Here is a 15,557-nt window from a genome sequence, read left to right on the forward strand (position 1 = left end):
CTTTTCCACGGCCAGCATTGCGATATACCCCCTCCAGCGACATTTGGGGTCTCCAATGGCATTAAGTCCATCGTCTCCCGTCTCCTCTGGCGTGGCTCCTAGCGGCTCCTGACGGCAGATTATAACGCCCACAAGCTTGTGCTGCACTCGTGCAAGGATGCTCAGCTGGGGCCAATTGTAAAGAAAGTAGCGGTACGTAAAGATTGAGTAAGGTTCAGAGAGGTCTTTATCAATTAGCTTTACAAGCTCTGCGAGTTGTTTTTCACCTTCGTACGTTAAAAAGACAACAGCGTTCGCATCAGCTGGTACAGACTTGGACTTCACCATTATTGATCTTTATTTATAAAGGTTTACAACATTCTGCTAAGTGCGATATATATGCAACGATTGAAGCTGTAGTATTAAACTTACGGTTTCTTAAGATGGCAATTAATGTGCCAGAAAAGAACTCTTTGAACTTGCTGTCACCGCTCGATACGACTTCCATCGTGATCACTTCAATCGTTTAATCAAGACGGAATCGTTTACTGAAGCACTTGAAATATTATGGCGATGGTCACCATTTTGAAACTTGAACCGAACTTAACACATCTTCTTGCAAATTACTGGCCAGCAGAGCTCCGACAGTCATTTCCCCCCTCAATGTGCAACCGTGTCTTACTCTATGTCATAGTAGTTGCGCAATACAAATTATACTCGGTTGGCTCATAGAGCCCCCCTCCTCCAAAGCTCAGTCATTATCCAACTCGGAAACCCACGGCCAAGTCACTCGTTAATCTTCCGTCACCGTCAACATAATGGCACCAAAGCGTCGTTCTCGTAAGACTACGAAAGATGTGTACGCCAATTTGCCCAATGAAGAACGTGCAAAGCTTGGTGCTGAAGCTAAGGAGCGCGGAAATGCCGCATTTTCCTCGGGTGACCACGCTACAGCCATCAAAGAGTTCACAACGGCCATCGCATACGAGCCAACTAATGTAATTTACTACTCGAACCGCTCGGCTGCTTACCTGTCAGCAGGCCAAGCCACACCAGCCATGCAAGACGCCAAGTCATGCATTGAGTTGGACGCAAAGTTTGCCAAGGGGTACGCTCGTTTAGGTGCCGCCCATTTTTACATTAAAAATTACGCCAAAGCCATCACTGCCTATACTCAAGGTCTTACTGTCGAAAAGGGTAATAAGGCATTGCAAGCCGGTTTGACACAAGCACAAGCTGCACAACAAGTGCAAGACGAAGAAATCAGTGGTGTTGAGATGGATGAGGCCACGCGGAAGATGAAGCGTATGGAAATTGAAGCAAAGATCAACAAGGCTCGAAAGGAGCGTGAAGAACGTGCAAAGCGCGCTGAAAAAGGATTCTCGGAGGTCATTGGTATTGATTTGGGTACGACTTACTCATGTGTGGGTGTCTGGAAGGACGGTCAAGTCGAGATCATCGCAAACAGTGAAGGAAATCGTACTACTCCATCATGGGTTGCTTTTAATGAGAGTGAACGTCTGATTGGTGAAGCTGCAAAGATCCAAGCTGCGAGTAATGCCACGAACACGATCTTTGATGCCAAACGTATCATTGGCCGCAGTTTCAGCGACGAGGTCGTGAAAAAAGATGCGACGCACTTTCCCTTCACGATCAAGGAAGGAGACGATGATAAAGTGTTGATTGAAGTGGACTTTAAAGGTGAGAAAAAGAGCTTCACACCAGAAGAAATTTCATCTATGGTATTGCTGCGAATGAAGGAGACGGCTGAAGCGTTTTTGGGCCAAAATATTTCACAAGCTGTTGTGACCGTCCCCGCATACTTTAATGACCAGCAGCGACAGTCGACCAAGGATGCCGGTTCAATCGCCGGACTTGACGTGAAGCGTATTATCAATGAACCTACAGCGGCTGCTTTGGCGTATGGACTCGACACAAATGCAGGCACGGACGGCAAGGCGTGCAACGTTTTGATATTCGACTTAGGTGGTGGTACCTTTGATGTATCGATTCTATCGATTGAGAATGGCATTTTTGAAGTCAAATCGACAGGTGGTGACACTCATTTGGGTGGTGAAGACTTTGATAACAACATGGTTGAGTATCTTCTTTCGGAGTTCAAGCGCAAAAATCGCAACATGGATCCGTCTACTTCAGCTCGTGCTATGCGTCGTCTTCGGACTGCCTGTGAGTCGGCTAAGCGAATGCTATCATCTACAACGTCAGCTTCGGTCGAGGTTGATTCGCTTTTTGAAGGCGTTGACTTTTCGTCTACTGTTACCCGTGCCAAGTTTGAATCGTTAAATGAAGAGTTGTTCAAACGATGTGAAGAGACGGTTTTGAAAGTGTTAGAAGATGCCAAAATGAAGCCAGAAGACGTGACTGAATTGGTTCTGGTGGGAGGTTCGACGCGTATTCCCAAGGTCCAGACGATGCTTTCTTCTCTCTTTGGTGGTAAAGAGTTGTCTAAGTCGATCAATCCCGATGAAGCTGTTGCATATGGTGCTGCTGTGCAAGGTGCGATTTTGGATGGCATCCGTAATGACGCGACGAACTCGCTGCTGCTGGTCGATGTTACACCGTTGTCGCTCGGAATTGAGACAGTTGGGAAAGTCATGTCAGTGCTTATTAAGCGAAACACGGCCATTCCCGTGCGCAAGACCCGTGTATATACAACTGAGGAGGACTACCAGACTTCAGTAGACGTTTGCATTTACGAGGGTGAACGCGCTTGTGTTGAGTCGAACAACAAACTGGGCGAATTTAACATTTCGGGACTTGAACGGGCCAAGCGTGGTGAGCCACAGGTGGAAGTGACGTTTGAAATTGATGCCAACGGAATATTGAACGTGTCGGCTCGTGACAAAAAGACGGGTGCCAAAGCAGAGACTACTATCTCGAACAATCGTGGACGTCTGAGCCAGGAAGACATAGATCGAATGGTTGCCGAGGCGGACAAATTTAAGAAGGATGACGCTGAGATGCTGCGCCGCATCGAGGCCCGCAACGACCTTGAACAATTCATCTACCGAGCTATTGAAATAGCTCGCGAAAAGGGCGATACCAATACGGAGAGCGCAATTCGTGACGCCCGCGATTGGCTTGAGGATCACGAAGAGGCCACACTTCGTGAGCTTGAAGATAAGAAGCGTATGCTTGAGCGCATGGTTCGCTTTTAAGGGATCAGTTAGTTATATCGGCGTACAGATGAAAAGATAGCTTGCTTTCATTTACTTTTAAGATTGGTATACTGCCTTGTAAATGCAACAACAAACTGTATCGAATACTTAAAAATGTTCCCAGCGTTGACCATCCAGAAATTTAAACTTTGCAGAGTCGTGTGACTACGTACTTAATGTTTGCACTATAACCATCCGACAATCGCGTAATGGAAAATTACAAGATTGTGAAATGTCAAAAAGTTTTGATCGGGAGCATCTGAGGATCCGCACAGATTTTTACGTATTTTGTGGCTGTTAAAATTATAAGTCAGATAGGAGTCTCAGTTTCATCGAATTGACTGCTCTGAGGAAGTCAAGTGCAAGAAGAGCTTGAAGCTATATTTTCATGCTCAGCGAATACTTAAACGCAGACCCAATTTTCTTAATGGATAATTCTTAATGGATAAATCAAGAAAAATCTCACAACTTATTTGGCATGGTGTAACGGGTTCACGAGCAGGGGTGTGTATGTCACACGAGATGTGCATGGCCCTACAGTATTAATGCTGCATGTATTTAGATTTTACTATATATATTTAGTAATATTTAGGAAAATCTGAACATTAAATTGAATAAAAATAAAAAAATCAGTTTGGAATTTGAACCGAAGAGTCGATAAGCCTTGGGAAGGCAATAATTACTCTTGGAGTAAGCGGATTGCGACCAGCTAACTCATACTTGGTTCTTGTAAAGGACGAAAGATCGGTTACCTAAAATACGCTTCCTCAAGCGTTTTGCTACGGCAGCCCCGCTGCACATGGCGTCTCTGTATTTTGGTGTTTTGCACTACCTCCAAAGTGGTGTTTTGCAAAGAAGCAGCTTCACCAATGATAAATTAGCTAGCTTAATTTTTACAAGTTGATGTCAGTCTGAACTGTTGTATGCATACAGCGCAAACTCGAAGTAATGTAAACTTCGTGAAAGTGTAATTTGAAAAAATCAGAGATACCATATAGATGAATTGTTGAAAGTGATGAAACTCCGTTTAGAAAAGTTCTGTAAAATACGTGGGCTGTTTAACCTTAAGGGAAGCATTTCAAGCAGCTTAGTTTTGGATTTAATACTCTCATAATTTGGCAGAAAAACTTTATTCTATATATATATGTCATACTCGAAATAGAAGAGCAGCCTGTACTTGGTTGAGCTCGAGACTCTCAGGTCCGATCCTGGTTAAAGCACACATTGCGTTTAAAGGCATACTGCTCGAAGCAACGCTTGTCACGGATTATGCACCGCAAAAGCAGGCTCATCGAACGTGTTCTTGTCTGTTCAACAAGAGAGGCAAAATTTGGCCTACTGCGTCCAGTAGTTGCGAATTCTTATTGCCGTGTCGGCACTAGACCCTATTCCTGAAGCGGTAACAGGTACCATATTTATAGTAGGCCATTGAAGGGGTGCGGCTCTTACCGATACCATCCAACTCCATCCTACTCCATATGAGGAGGCGAAAATTGGAGTATCGAATACGGTGTAAAGCAATAATGCTGCTCGTGCTGGTCGGAGTACTAAAGGCGGAAGCTCAATAAGCGCGCTTGAGACGATAAACCTCAGCGTGGCTGGGGTCCATCGCAAAGGAGGAACGAGATATCTATTAGCTGCTGATTGGCTCCGTGATACTTGCAGATATTTTCTGGGACAATACTAATCACCTTCGACGTGCTTACTTCAATATTGTCTGAGGGCCAAAAAGATGTTAGCCTTAATGTTGAAACGTTTGACGTAGAAATGGTCAATTTTCATTAGTCTGATGATTAATGGATTTTTATCGCTCCTCTTGGATTTTGTGGACAGTGGAACCCATATTTTGGTAGATCGATATTCTCGGAGAGAGGTGGGAATCCAAGCAAAGAATTACTAATATTGTCGTCCAGAATTTGTGCAGTCGTAAAGATCTAACAGATACAGGATCGCCGTGCAAGGAAGGACGATGTACGTCCAGCGAGAATAGCAAACGATACGTATTAAGGATACCAGATCACCGGAAAATATCCATGCGTCTTGCGACGGGAACCTTAGTAAAAGTCTCGAAGGTAAACTAAGCCTTTAAATGAAGCTCGATAACTCTGACAGCTTGTGACGCTATCAACATTTTTAATTGTTTTCGAGAATGATTCCATCTTCGAATTGCGTGGCTTGAAAGCTATAAGCCATGGGCTGACTGACATATGAAAACGTTAGGTAATATGCACAACTCTATTGGTGAAGCTTTAGAGGATATAAATCCACTTTTGTCAGAATTCAAAGGCGCTATTAAAGCACAAACAAAGCTGCTATAGCTTTTGTGGAATACATAGAAATGTTTGAAAGTGATGGCTCTAACATAGCAAGATGGTTTGAGCAGATCCCGGAAGGTGGAAGTGACAGTGAGCTGCAAACACAAGGTGAGAACGAGAACAGTGACCGTAAATCGCGGTGTTTAAAAGGTCTGCCGGTGGGGGCAGAAAGGAGCAGTAAACTGATGTGGACTCTTGTGCGATATCTCTGGTGAGGCAATAACTGTAACCTAGTGTCTCTTGGGCTAGAGTATGCGAAGATGAGTAGGAGAGCCAGGATGCCGCGGTTTCTTGTACCAGAGCTGGTGGATTTGTAGAGCAACTGAAGTCGCAGGTTGAAAGGCTAGATCCAAAACCTTGAAGGGGTGACTCATGGTCGCTACGGTGCGACGAATTCACCGTGCAGAGCAGTAAAAATGCACGGGTAAATGGGTAGAAATCTTTTTACTCGTGATCAGAGTGACCGGGGTAGTCCGAAGGGTTGGCCTCCGATAAAATCTCTCATAGAGCTAGTGAAATTATCACAAGGAGTTGTTTATAAGAAATAAATAAACGTAGAGGTCACCGAAAGGGCTCCATTTGTCATCACAGAAAGAGCGTAGCTCATCTCGTTATGGATGATGCCATGTTTGAGATCACTGAGTGCACAGTGTAAGGCAGTTATTCTCGGGATCCAACTCATTTTTTGCACAGAAAATATCACGACGTGGTGAAAGGCGAGCCACCATGAATATTGCCACTAGATCGGGAAGTGCGTTATGGAATAACTTGGCTCCCAGAATGAACTACTGCGTCATACGTTAGTGGGCTTCTACCGAGGGATTAGTGTACCATCAAAGACTCTTTTGTCCGTGCAAGATTCGGCGCAAACTTGGTGAAAGCAAGAAAATTTCTTAAATTGACGTCGAATTAAAGTCAAAGAAAGAGTAACGGCGAGTGATCAACTGAGCAATCTTATACAGAGTTTACTGCATCCAAAAGCACCGATGTCTCGAAAGTTGTATGGCAGAATTGCACGGTCATCTGTACGTTGTTTAGTGACCTCGAGCCAAACAGGACATTATTTGTTGCTCATGATACAGAGCAATTTATCTCACTCTGGTCATCGTTCCGAGCGGAATGCTGTAGAGTTGGCTAGCTATTTTTCAAAGACCGTAGATTGCAAATGCGATGTTTGATTGATAGATATGACTGTTTTGGCCGCATCGTCCCTATGCAGAAACTTGTTTGACGTTCATAGCGGTACACAGTACGAGAAGTTGGATGAAAGCACTTGCACTTAGATATTGCGAGCAGTGTTTGAGTGTACGATTTCAAATAAGCTATACACTTATATTGATGAGTGTTGTCTTGAGCACCACAAAGTCCCCTCACTGAAGATAATTTTAGAGAAGAGGATTATCTGCGGATTTACTTTAAAATGTTCATGACACTATAAAGTAAATAGTGCCCCTATTTGAAAGGCTTCGTCGCTTTACAGATGAGGTTTGGCCTAATCAACTACTCGCACAAGTGTAGTACAATATACAATATGGCCCTCGTTAGCTTTCTTGAATCGGATGTCAAATGATGCTGGAGTGTACTGTAATATGCAGCCTTTAATACTGTAGAAGCAAGTCTAATGCGTACATTGGTCCCGGTTCTTCCTAACCCAGTAGACCACTTTATATCGCCGGCCACGCTGTAAATTTTACTACATGCCGACCTCCTTTCTACGCAGATACTTTTGGATATGAATGCGTCAACAACTTAAGAATTACCAAAAAAAGCTGCAAGGAGTTATTTGTGGACGAAATTGAGCTAAGTGCAATATAACATGATCTAGCCAAGGTCAGGCACCTGCTTGGCTCTAAGGTATTTGTGATTGATACAAATCATGCGTAGTTGCGCACATCAACTTGTCACAAGAGCTTTCGCAGAAAGAGAGAAAGAGAAGAAAAAAGAAAAGAAGAGAAGAGAAAAGGAAAGAAGAGAAAAGAAGATAAGTTTTAATTAGCAAAGTATACCCTCGAGGTAAATTATATTGGCCAGATTAGCTTGAACTTCTGGCAACCATGCGCTTTCTTGCCGCCCCAACTATCGATGACCACATGCCACGACATTGACAAGGCAAAATTATGTGTAGAGACGAAACGTGCTTTTTTCAATGGGATACACTTTGCCATTACATGAAGACTCATCAATGTATCTTCGAATACACTGTGGGAATCTTTTAAAAGGAAATTTTAGCATGATATCCCCGAATGCATATATATGAAGTCACAAATAATTTATGAAATACAGAATGCTGATTCCTACTTTGGGTTCTGTACTTCTGACAAGACCGACGTGTCTCTGTCTTCTGAAGTTGGTGGCCGAAGCCAGTCACTTCTAGCCCAAAAAATCCACGAAAGTCAAACTTTTCAAACATCAAGCCCGTACACACACGATCTTGTAAGAGCTCTGATGTTCAAACTCAGTTCACTTTTGAATTTATAAATATGGAACCAGGGTTTTACTAGTGAAACCTCTAGAAACCTTTGGGCTTTTTGCATGTAGCCAGAAATCATTAACTCAACTCACTTCAGTTGTAAATTTTCCCTTAAGTCCTTATATCGATTTTTCTCCCTCCAAGTCGGAACTGTCTTTCTCCTCCACGCCAGGAATCGCTTCCTCGTCGCACAAACGTGTGTGTTGATTGGGAGACTGTTTGTGAAAAGTGCCCCTTTATAGCATTTTCTCGGCGATCATATACCGCTAAACCGAAGCATATGGTGGCACGTTTGCACCGCTATTTATTAGTCCGATCTTTTTTGTAGAACAGTTCTGTTTAGCCGGACAATCAAAATGTAGCTTTATCCCATAACGATGACCATTTAGGATGAGACACATAACACCGATCTGGATAGCCACTGTGAAAAGCAAAAATACGTTTGCTCGTATGTACTGAAAGAAAATCATGTTCATGTTTATGTGGGTAAGCTCTGATGTGCGCACACGCAAAACATGTCGCAGGGTAAAACCCTCGCTGCATTTACCGAAGTATTTGGCCAGTCTGACGATTCCAACTGAAGTTGACAGTCCATAAGTGCTCATTCAGATGATGCGGATAGTTCTGTCATATAAAAAGATCTTCTTTCGCTGCTGCCAGCGACACCTTCAACAAAGTGATACAGCAAAGCTAATTATCGACAGTCTTTCGCCAACATACCTTTCCGGTGGCCATTGTTGCAGATTATAATATGCGCTTTGAGGAATGCTTTGACTAGTTTGTTTAATGTTTCAAGCGCCAGGTTGATCATGTACACTACTGAGACTTCACATACGGATTGCAGCGGGTGGCCGTGGTTCTTTGCTTAGAAGAAGCTGAGGTAAGGTCACCGACCTTTCGTTCTATACCACAACCAGTACGAGTGTAGCGGTTTGTAATCCGCTACCTCCAAGAATTCATAAAAACTTTAACCAAGGCGAATTTCCTTTCTGTTTAAAATTGCAACTATATTTATTTGTTTGATGTGCGGCAGAACCGCCTATTTTTAAAACCTAAGGCTTCCTGATTAAATAGTAAAAATTAATTTATATGCATAACTACTGGTAGTCCCGCCACGTAGTGGCTTTTTGTTACGGTGTAGCCACATCATTGTGTGAGTACACTAACTTATGTAATCCACACCTTTGTACGGTCACAACAGATGTTGTGACCCACCCTTGCATGGAAGGGTGGGTCACAGCTTGTGTCAGCGCCTTGGGCAATTCTGCCGGTGACGACAGAGTGGTGACAGACTATAACCATGTACTTTAATTGTGGTCCTCAATAAATTTAATTAAAAATACCAGCATTATGTCTTATTTTAATATCTGAATATGTGTACTCATTTTGCTGTGAGACCATTGCCGATACGAATATAGCCAAGATGTTCTTCGATAAAAAATAGTTGCCGGTACGATGTGCCAATATTCCATGTATCATACGGATTTCCGCGCTTTGCAGCAATTCTTTACGCGAACATTGTTTCGGTGTTTGGCACCATTTTGGCCATGTCCGCAGCAAATCATCTGCAAACCGATAGTGAATTGGATGGTAAAGAAAGTCATAAAAGGCACTTGCGCAGAGCTAATGGTGCTGGAGTGTCATGCTTTCATGCATCGATTTTGCGCAAAACATCGATTATAAATTTGAAGAGGATCCGAGTAAATATTCGATTAGAATTTAACATATGTCACAGGTCTACAAACTTTATATGATCATTCGTTTGAGTATTCCCCGTGCCTGCCGGACAAATCCAAGAAGTAAGTTCATGAAGGGGCGTCCGGTACTGATCCTTGCTGATATCAGTCCGGCTAAAATTCATCCGCATTATTTTGAAAAAGATACACGCCTTTTTAAAGTGCGCGACGCTATGGCTAAATGTGTAGACTTGAAAAATCCTACATCCTAATTCTGGAAGCAGACGCAGCACACATACATTTACTATAGAAAATTTATTCAGCAATCTCAATCTATCTATATTTAGTTTCTGCAATCTATATTAGCTGCGTTCTCATTAAAGTAAATTATTTCCTGTCGCAGTTTTGAAGTAATTGAAGAAATTTAAATAGACTCTCAATTTCCATATGCAAACGCATTAAAGCTTTGCTGAAAGCCCGATGGATGACAGAATATTGTGTTAGAGAGCGTATCAATCACCAGTGATCCATCATCAGTGAATTCCCACCAGAACACAACTTTTTCATAGTTGAACGGTATCGCACATCTAGTAAAACCTTAGCGAGGCAAAAAATTTATTGTGGCTTAAGTCATAGAAGCCTTGTACATCTTACGTAAGCGGTTTGGCTTTGCCAACTACTTGCACAAGTATAGCGCAAATTATGCTGAAATGGCACGGCCATTGTCAAATCTCCTCAAGATGAATATGGAAACACCGAGAATGGGAGGCTTTTGACTGGGTCAAAGAAACCCTCCTTCATGCACCAATACCTATGTTGCCAGGCTCCGATCGTCCGTTTAGTGTCGTCTGTGACGCTTCGGACTTCGCCATCGGCTGTATGCACATGTCAAGTTCAGGATGCAGCTGCTTGGCTCGAAACCGTTTGCGATCTACACAGATCATGTGTCGTTGCGCACTGCACTGCGACTGAGTCGCCTCACCTCGCACAGAGGATGGTCAGGTGGCTCTCAATCTACGCAGAATATAACCTCGAGGTGAAGTATACGCCAGGAAAGCAGAATGCTTTGGCGAATGCGTTGCCACGTAGGCCGGATTATGAGCCTGCTCATGCCTCGACGGTGATGTCGTCAGTGACGGATTTGATCCGCGCCGCTTCCGCGGGTGATGGTATTTGTTTAGCGCTGCCATAGGCTCTCGGGAGCAAGGAGTTTGGAAACTCAAACAAGAAGTTGTCGGGGCGATTGCGCGCACTGCTACACCGATATTCGTGGAATAACGGGTTGGTACCGATTGAACAGATACGCCACGAACTGTGGTTCCTTACGAGGAGGATTTGAAATACCGTATCCTCTATGAGGCCCACGATACCCCACTCTGTGGTCACCTGGGTTGGAGGAGACGTATAGCTCTGTGCATTGCCACTAGTGGAAGCCTAAGCTGTACAAATGGACAAGGACATATGTGCGCACGAGTGAGACGTGCTAAAGGGTGAAACCTTCTCCGAAGGCGGCAACGCCGCTGGACAGTTTACCGGTACTCACCGAGTGTTAAAAGTCCATGGTATGGCTTTGTGTTTGGCCAACCGAAGGAATCGGCGGGCAACACGGGTGTGGTGATCGTTGTGGACCATTTGAACAAGATGGCTCATCTTGCGGCAGTGCCGGACACCATCGACGGGGTGGCTACAGCGACGCTGTTTGTAGATCAAATCTTTCGACACATGGACTGCCGGATTCAATTGTCTCTGACTGAGAACCACGCTTTACTGGGTAGTTTTGGCTTACAATCTCCAGGGTGCTGGGCACCAAGTTGACTATGTCAACAGCGGACCATTCGCAAGCCGATGGTCAAACTGTGCGTGAATCGCGTCGTTGCAGACGATCTTCGCAGCGTCTACGCTGAGACGACGAAGCACTGGAGCGCCATACTGGCTCGTATAGTTTGCTTGTAACAATGCAGTTCATTTATCTACGGGCTACATGCCGTTCTTCGTGGATGGGCGGTGCAGGAGGAATAGTCGATCGGCTAGCTGATGTCGGCCCCACACTGTCCGTAAAAAAGTCGATGACTTACTGTCTTCAAGATTGAGTGTTCTACGACATGTTCGCAAAGCGATGGCTGAAAGCCAAGACATGCAGAAAGATTATGCTAACGAGAGAAGCAGAAGAAACTTTGAGGTTGAAGATTTGTTTATCTGATGCTAAAAGACTTCCTACCCATGCAGTCTCCGCTGAATTTAAGACGAAGCTTCATCCGCAATCTATTAGACCTTATAAGGTTATGGCTAAGCGAGGCCTTGAGTATACGCTAAAACTACCGAGAAGGATGCGCACCCACCCGTACTTTGTGCGGGTTTGCTTAACCCGTACCAGGACGGGCGCAAGTAAGCGCGAAAACGTTGGCGCCGGGGCGGCGCCTACAGGCGCTCGTCTACCCAGAAGCTGAACCAGCAACTGGTTTTGAGTTCGGAGTGCAACGTATTCCATTTCAACGGCGCCAGGCACTCCATCGCTGCACGATATGACGTATCCGTCTGCTGGACGGCTTGGAGAGCGCGGTTGTTCTCAACGTGAGGCCGTCGGTGCACAAACTGCTCAAGCTCTCGAGGTTCTTCGCAAAGTGGTATGCGACCTCGGCAAGATGCTCGGCAAAGTGCTGATGACAACGGACTTATTCCTTCAGAGCTCGAAAGGCACCACGAGTCACCGGACGGCAATCGACATAGTCGTCATCGCCTGCCACCGACTCTTCTTGATGAGAATAATGGCGTCCACTCCCACGTGGAATGCCTTGTGGGTTGACATCGTCGACCAGATTTAATCCGACATCTTGTGAAGTGGCGGGGATACACAAACCTTAAATCCTTGTAGGGGGTTTGAGGTGCCACTTCGGCAGGACTGCCCTGACCGTCATCATCAGAAGGATCATGACGCTTCGCGTCATCGTGCACCCCGCGCTTCTCGGCAAAAGCCCGGGAGCCGGAGGGCCATGAGCTGAGATCATACTATGGCTCTGAGCTGCAGTGGTCGTAGACTCATCCGTGTGAGAATCGACTGAGCTTGCGGGAGCGTATTGGATTGTTCTATATGTCGCAGGGCGACAATACACAGGAAGTCGGCGTTGCGCCTTGTGTTTGGCAAACTCAAATCAAAGATAACGTTCTACGCGCACGTTCACTTCCTTGTGGCTTAGCGGTAGGGTTCACAGCGATGAAAGTCCCCGGGGCCGCTGCATCCATCGCTCAAAGAGCTCCTCATCATCTGCAGCGGTTTCACCACCACAGGGATGGTCCGCATTGCGAGAACTAGAGCTCTTTCTTTTTGAGCATAAATACAAGCTCGATACCGATCTATTGGGATCTCCTGGGGTACCAGAAAGCGAGCTCGCTGAGCTTTTCACGGATTTGCCTCAGTTTGTGCATTGGTCGGAGGTCCGACAACGTAGATGCCTGACGATCGAGCGATCGCGTCTTTCGCTTCAGTAGCGGGATCCGCCGAGCGGAAACCGTATTCTACACGAGGTTCTAAGACCGAACGTGGATACGAGCGCAGGTGAGCCGCCTTGTGGGCAGCCTTCGATTGCTGCTCCTGTGCCTCGTCGAGGTGATTGGTAATAATACTAGCCCCCCCGGAAGCCAAGAGGTCAGAGAACGGACATGGTGTCCGCAAGGTTCGAACTGCGCTCAGGTCTCGCCATTGGCGCACCTCCTCATCCTCGTCTTCTCATTTTTGAAAAGGAGTATCCGACTCGTAGTCGACTTCCTCCAACTCCTCGACGACGATATCCGTCGCCCGGAGCGGGCGCAGTGTGTTGCACTCGGTTGTCGAGGGCTTGGGGTGTGCTTTCCGTAAAGCCACGATCGGATTGGCACCCTTTGCAAAAATAGAATAATGGCTTTGCTCGCGCTCGCCCTAGGAACCAACTAGATTGGGTGTTTTGCGTGTCATAGACACAGGGCTCACAGAGCGGATAATGTCTAGAACGTAACGGAGCCTCAAACACGCGAGCCTCGTATGAGGCGACAGTCAAATGTGAATTGTGGATAATCACGATTATAAAGGAAGAGAGTTTAATGGGGTTACACGCACCATCGTATAAAAGGGCGGGTCGCAGAAGATGGTGCGACCGTACAAAGGTGTGGATTACACAGTTTGTGCAATGACACAGTGGTGTGGCTACACCGTAACAAAAGGCCACCACATAGCAGGATTGCCAGTAGTGATGCATATTACTATATTAACTAGGTTTGCTATATTAATTAGGTTTGCTATATTAATCAGGTTTGCTGTATTAATTAGGTATTACTATATAAAATAGGAAACCTTCGGTTTCTTATATTAGCGGCTCTGCCGTAATTAAAACAATGAAATATAGGACAGAAGTGTTCGTTTGCCTCGGTGAAGGCTTTAGTACTTAAAAGTAGCGGACTGCGATCGGCTACACTTGTACTGGTTCTCTGAAAGAACGTAAGGTCAGTAACCTTAGCTTAGCTTCCACTAAGGAAAGAGCTACGGCAGACCCGCCACATAAGGCTATATAGTTACTGTTTTTTTATTATGGAGCATCGGCTCGATGCCGCCTCTGTCTTCCGAGATCTTCTTGAAACGCCTGGCAATATCAATGCTGTCAGCTTCGGACAGTTTAATATTTTGTACAAACGCTATGCCCGCGCCAAAACCGCTTCTGTTTCTTAAAAGGTGGCGTGCATGATTTGCAAAACCTCTAGTAGGATATATAGTCCACATTTTGGACTTTAAGGCACCCATATTGTCGCAATAGAACCGCGTCACAACTAGATGAGGTCATAAATCAAATAAAGGTCCGGGACAAGACAACTTTTGAAAAAATTAAAGTTTTCAAGCTTTATTTGAGCGCTCAAAGACTTTTACCCGTACCCTGCCACAAGACGCACGTACAGTGTTTGGAGTCTTAATACCTCCGCGTGCAGGAAAACGTTTGAGACAGTATCAAAATCTTACGAAAGTGTTCATTTAGAAGGCCCCTGACATTGAAGTTAACAACCAGCAAACCTGGACCTCTATTCGAGCGATTTGATTTTTGTAGGGCTGGATTCGATTTACCACGACTTCCATGATGCACAATAACTCTTGTTTTCTCTGCAGTAGACCGCCATGCGCCTAAAAGAACTTTATATCATCTTGCATAATATTTACCGGTTGACCCTGTAGTACTTCGAACAGCTTTGGTATGTAAAGAAGGCAAGTGTCACATCAGCTAGGAGTAAACTCGGATCCTTCTCAACCGTGGTGAGTTTCACAGCTCATAGCGTTGTCATAAAGCCTCCATTGCCCGCACTTCGACTGTTATTTGTGGCACGAAAATTGATCTTCTATATTATGCAGCGCCGTTTGCTACTTGAAAGAGGTGAAGAGGATATGGATGGTCTAAAATTAAGCCGCGCACTGTGCGGAAAACCCAAATTATGACATTGTCTGTATTTGTCAAGAAAGGCCGTATGCCACCATTTTGGATATAACAGTTACTAGCTCTTGATCATATACCGCCGATCTTACATTTTTGACCGTTAGACAAGAGTTCTGATCGCGGACGGAACGCCAGTGCGAATTCCTGCGCCATCTGTTGCGTCAGCACTGCTCATATTTTAAACGTCGTATTAACAGATTACATAAATTGTGCCCTCTTGCGCGCGACCTCCTAGCTCGGAGATCTCCAACGGAACGGGTTTCTGTTCTGTCTGAAGCATGGTTGAACTCATGAACGTCATATCCGCTATTATTTGAGGAAGGAGGATTTTACGCCCCGGTCCAATTGAGTTGGACGCTAAGCATAAGAGAACCCACGATAGGTTTTGGTCATTTCACAAACGCCTGATTCGAGCTTATTGAAGGAATAACGACTTTCTCTTCTCTTCTCTTCTCTTCTCTTCTCTTCTCTTCTCTTCTCTTCTCTTCTCT

The 15,557-nt window shown here is 45.0% G+C and overlaps 2 protein-coding genes across 2 annotated transcripts; one reads left to right on the plus strand and one right to left on the minus strand.

The window, feature by feature from the left end:
• Positions 1-797: 797 nt before the first annotated feature.
• On the plus strand, positions 798-3,158 carry PHALS_02079 (chaperone; the record flags this gene model as incomplete). Its single annotated transcript, XM_024716593.1, has 1 exon — positions 798-3,158. One exon carries the CDS (start codon positions 798-800, stop codon positions 3,156-3,158), a length of 2,361 nt encoding a protein of 786 aa, XP_024582176.1.
• Positions 3,159-14,976: 11,818 nt separating this feature from the next.
• Positions 14,977-15,219, minus strand: PHALS_02080 (uncharacterized protein; the record flags this gene model as incomplete). The annotated part of the gene is made up of 2 exons (XM_024716594.1): positions 14,977-15,074; positions 15,144-15,219. 2 exons carry the CDS (start codon positions 15,217-15,219, stop codon positions 14,977-14,979), a joined length of 174 nt encoding a protein of 57 aa, XP_024582177.1.
• Between the last annotated feature and the right edge of the window lie 338 nt (positions 15,220-15,557).

Source organism: Plasmopara halstedii (genome assembly GCF_900000015.1).
Source record: "Plasmopara halstedii genome assembly, contig: Scaffold_1651, whole genome shotgun sequence".
NCBI classification, from domain to species: domain Eukaryota; phylum Oomycota; class Peronosporomycetes; order Peronosporales; family Peronosporaceae; genus Plasmopara; species Plasmopara halstedii.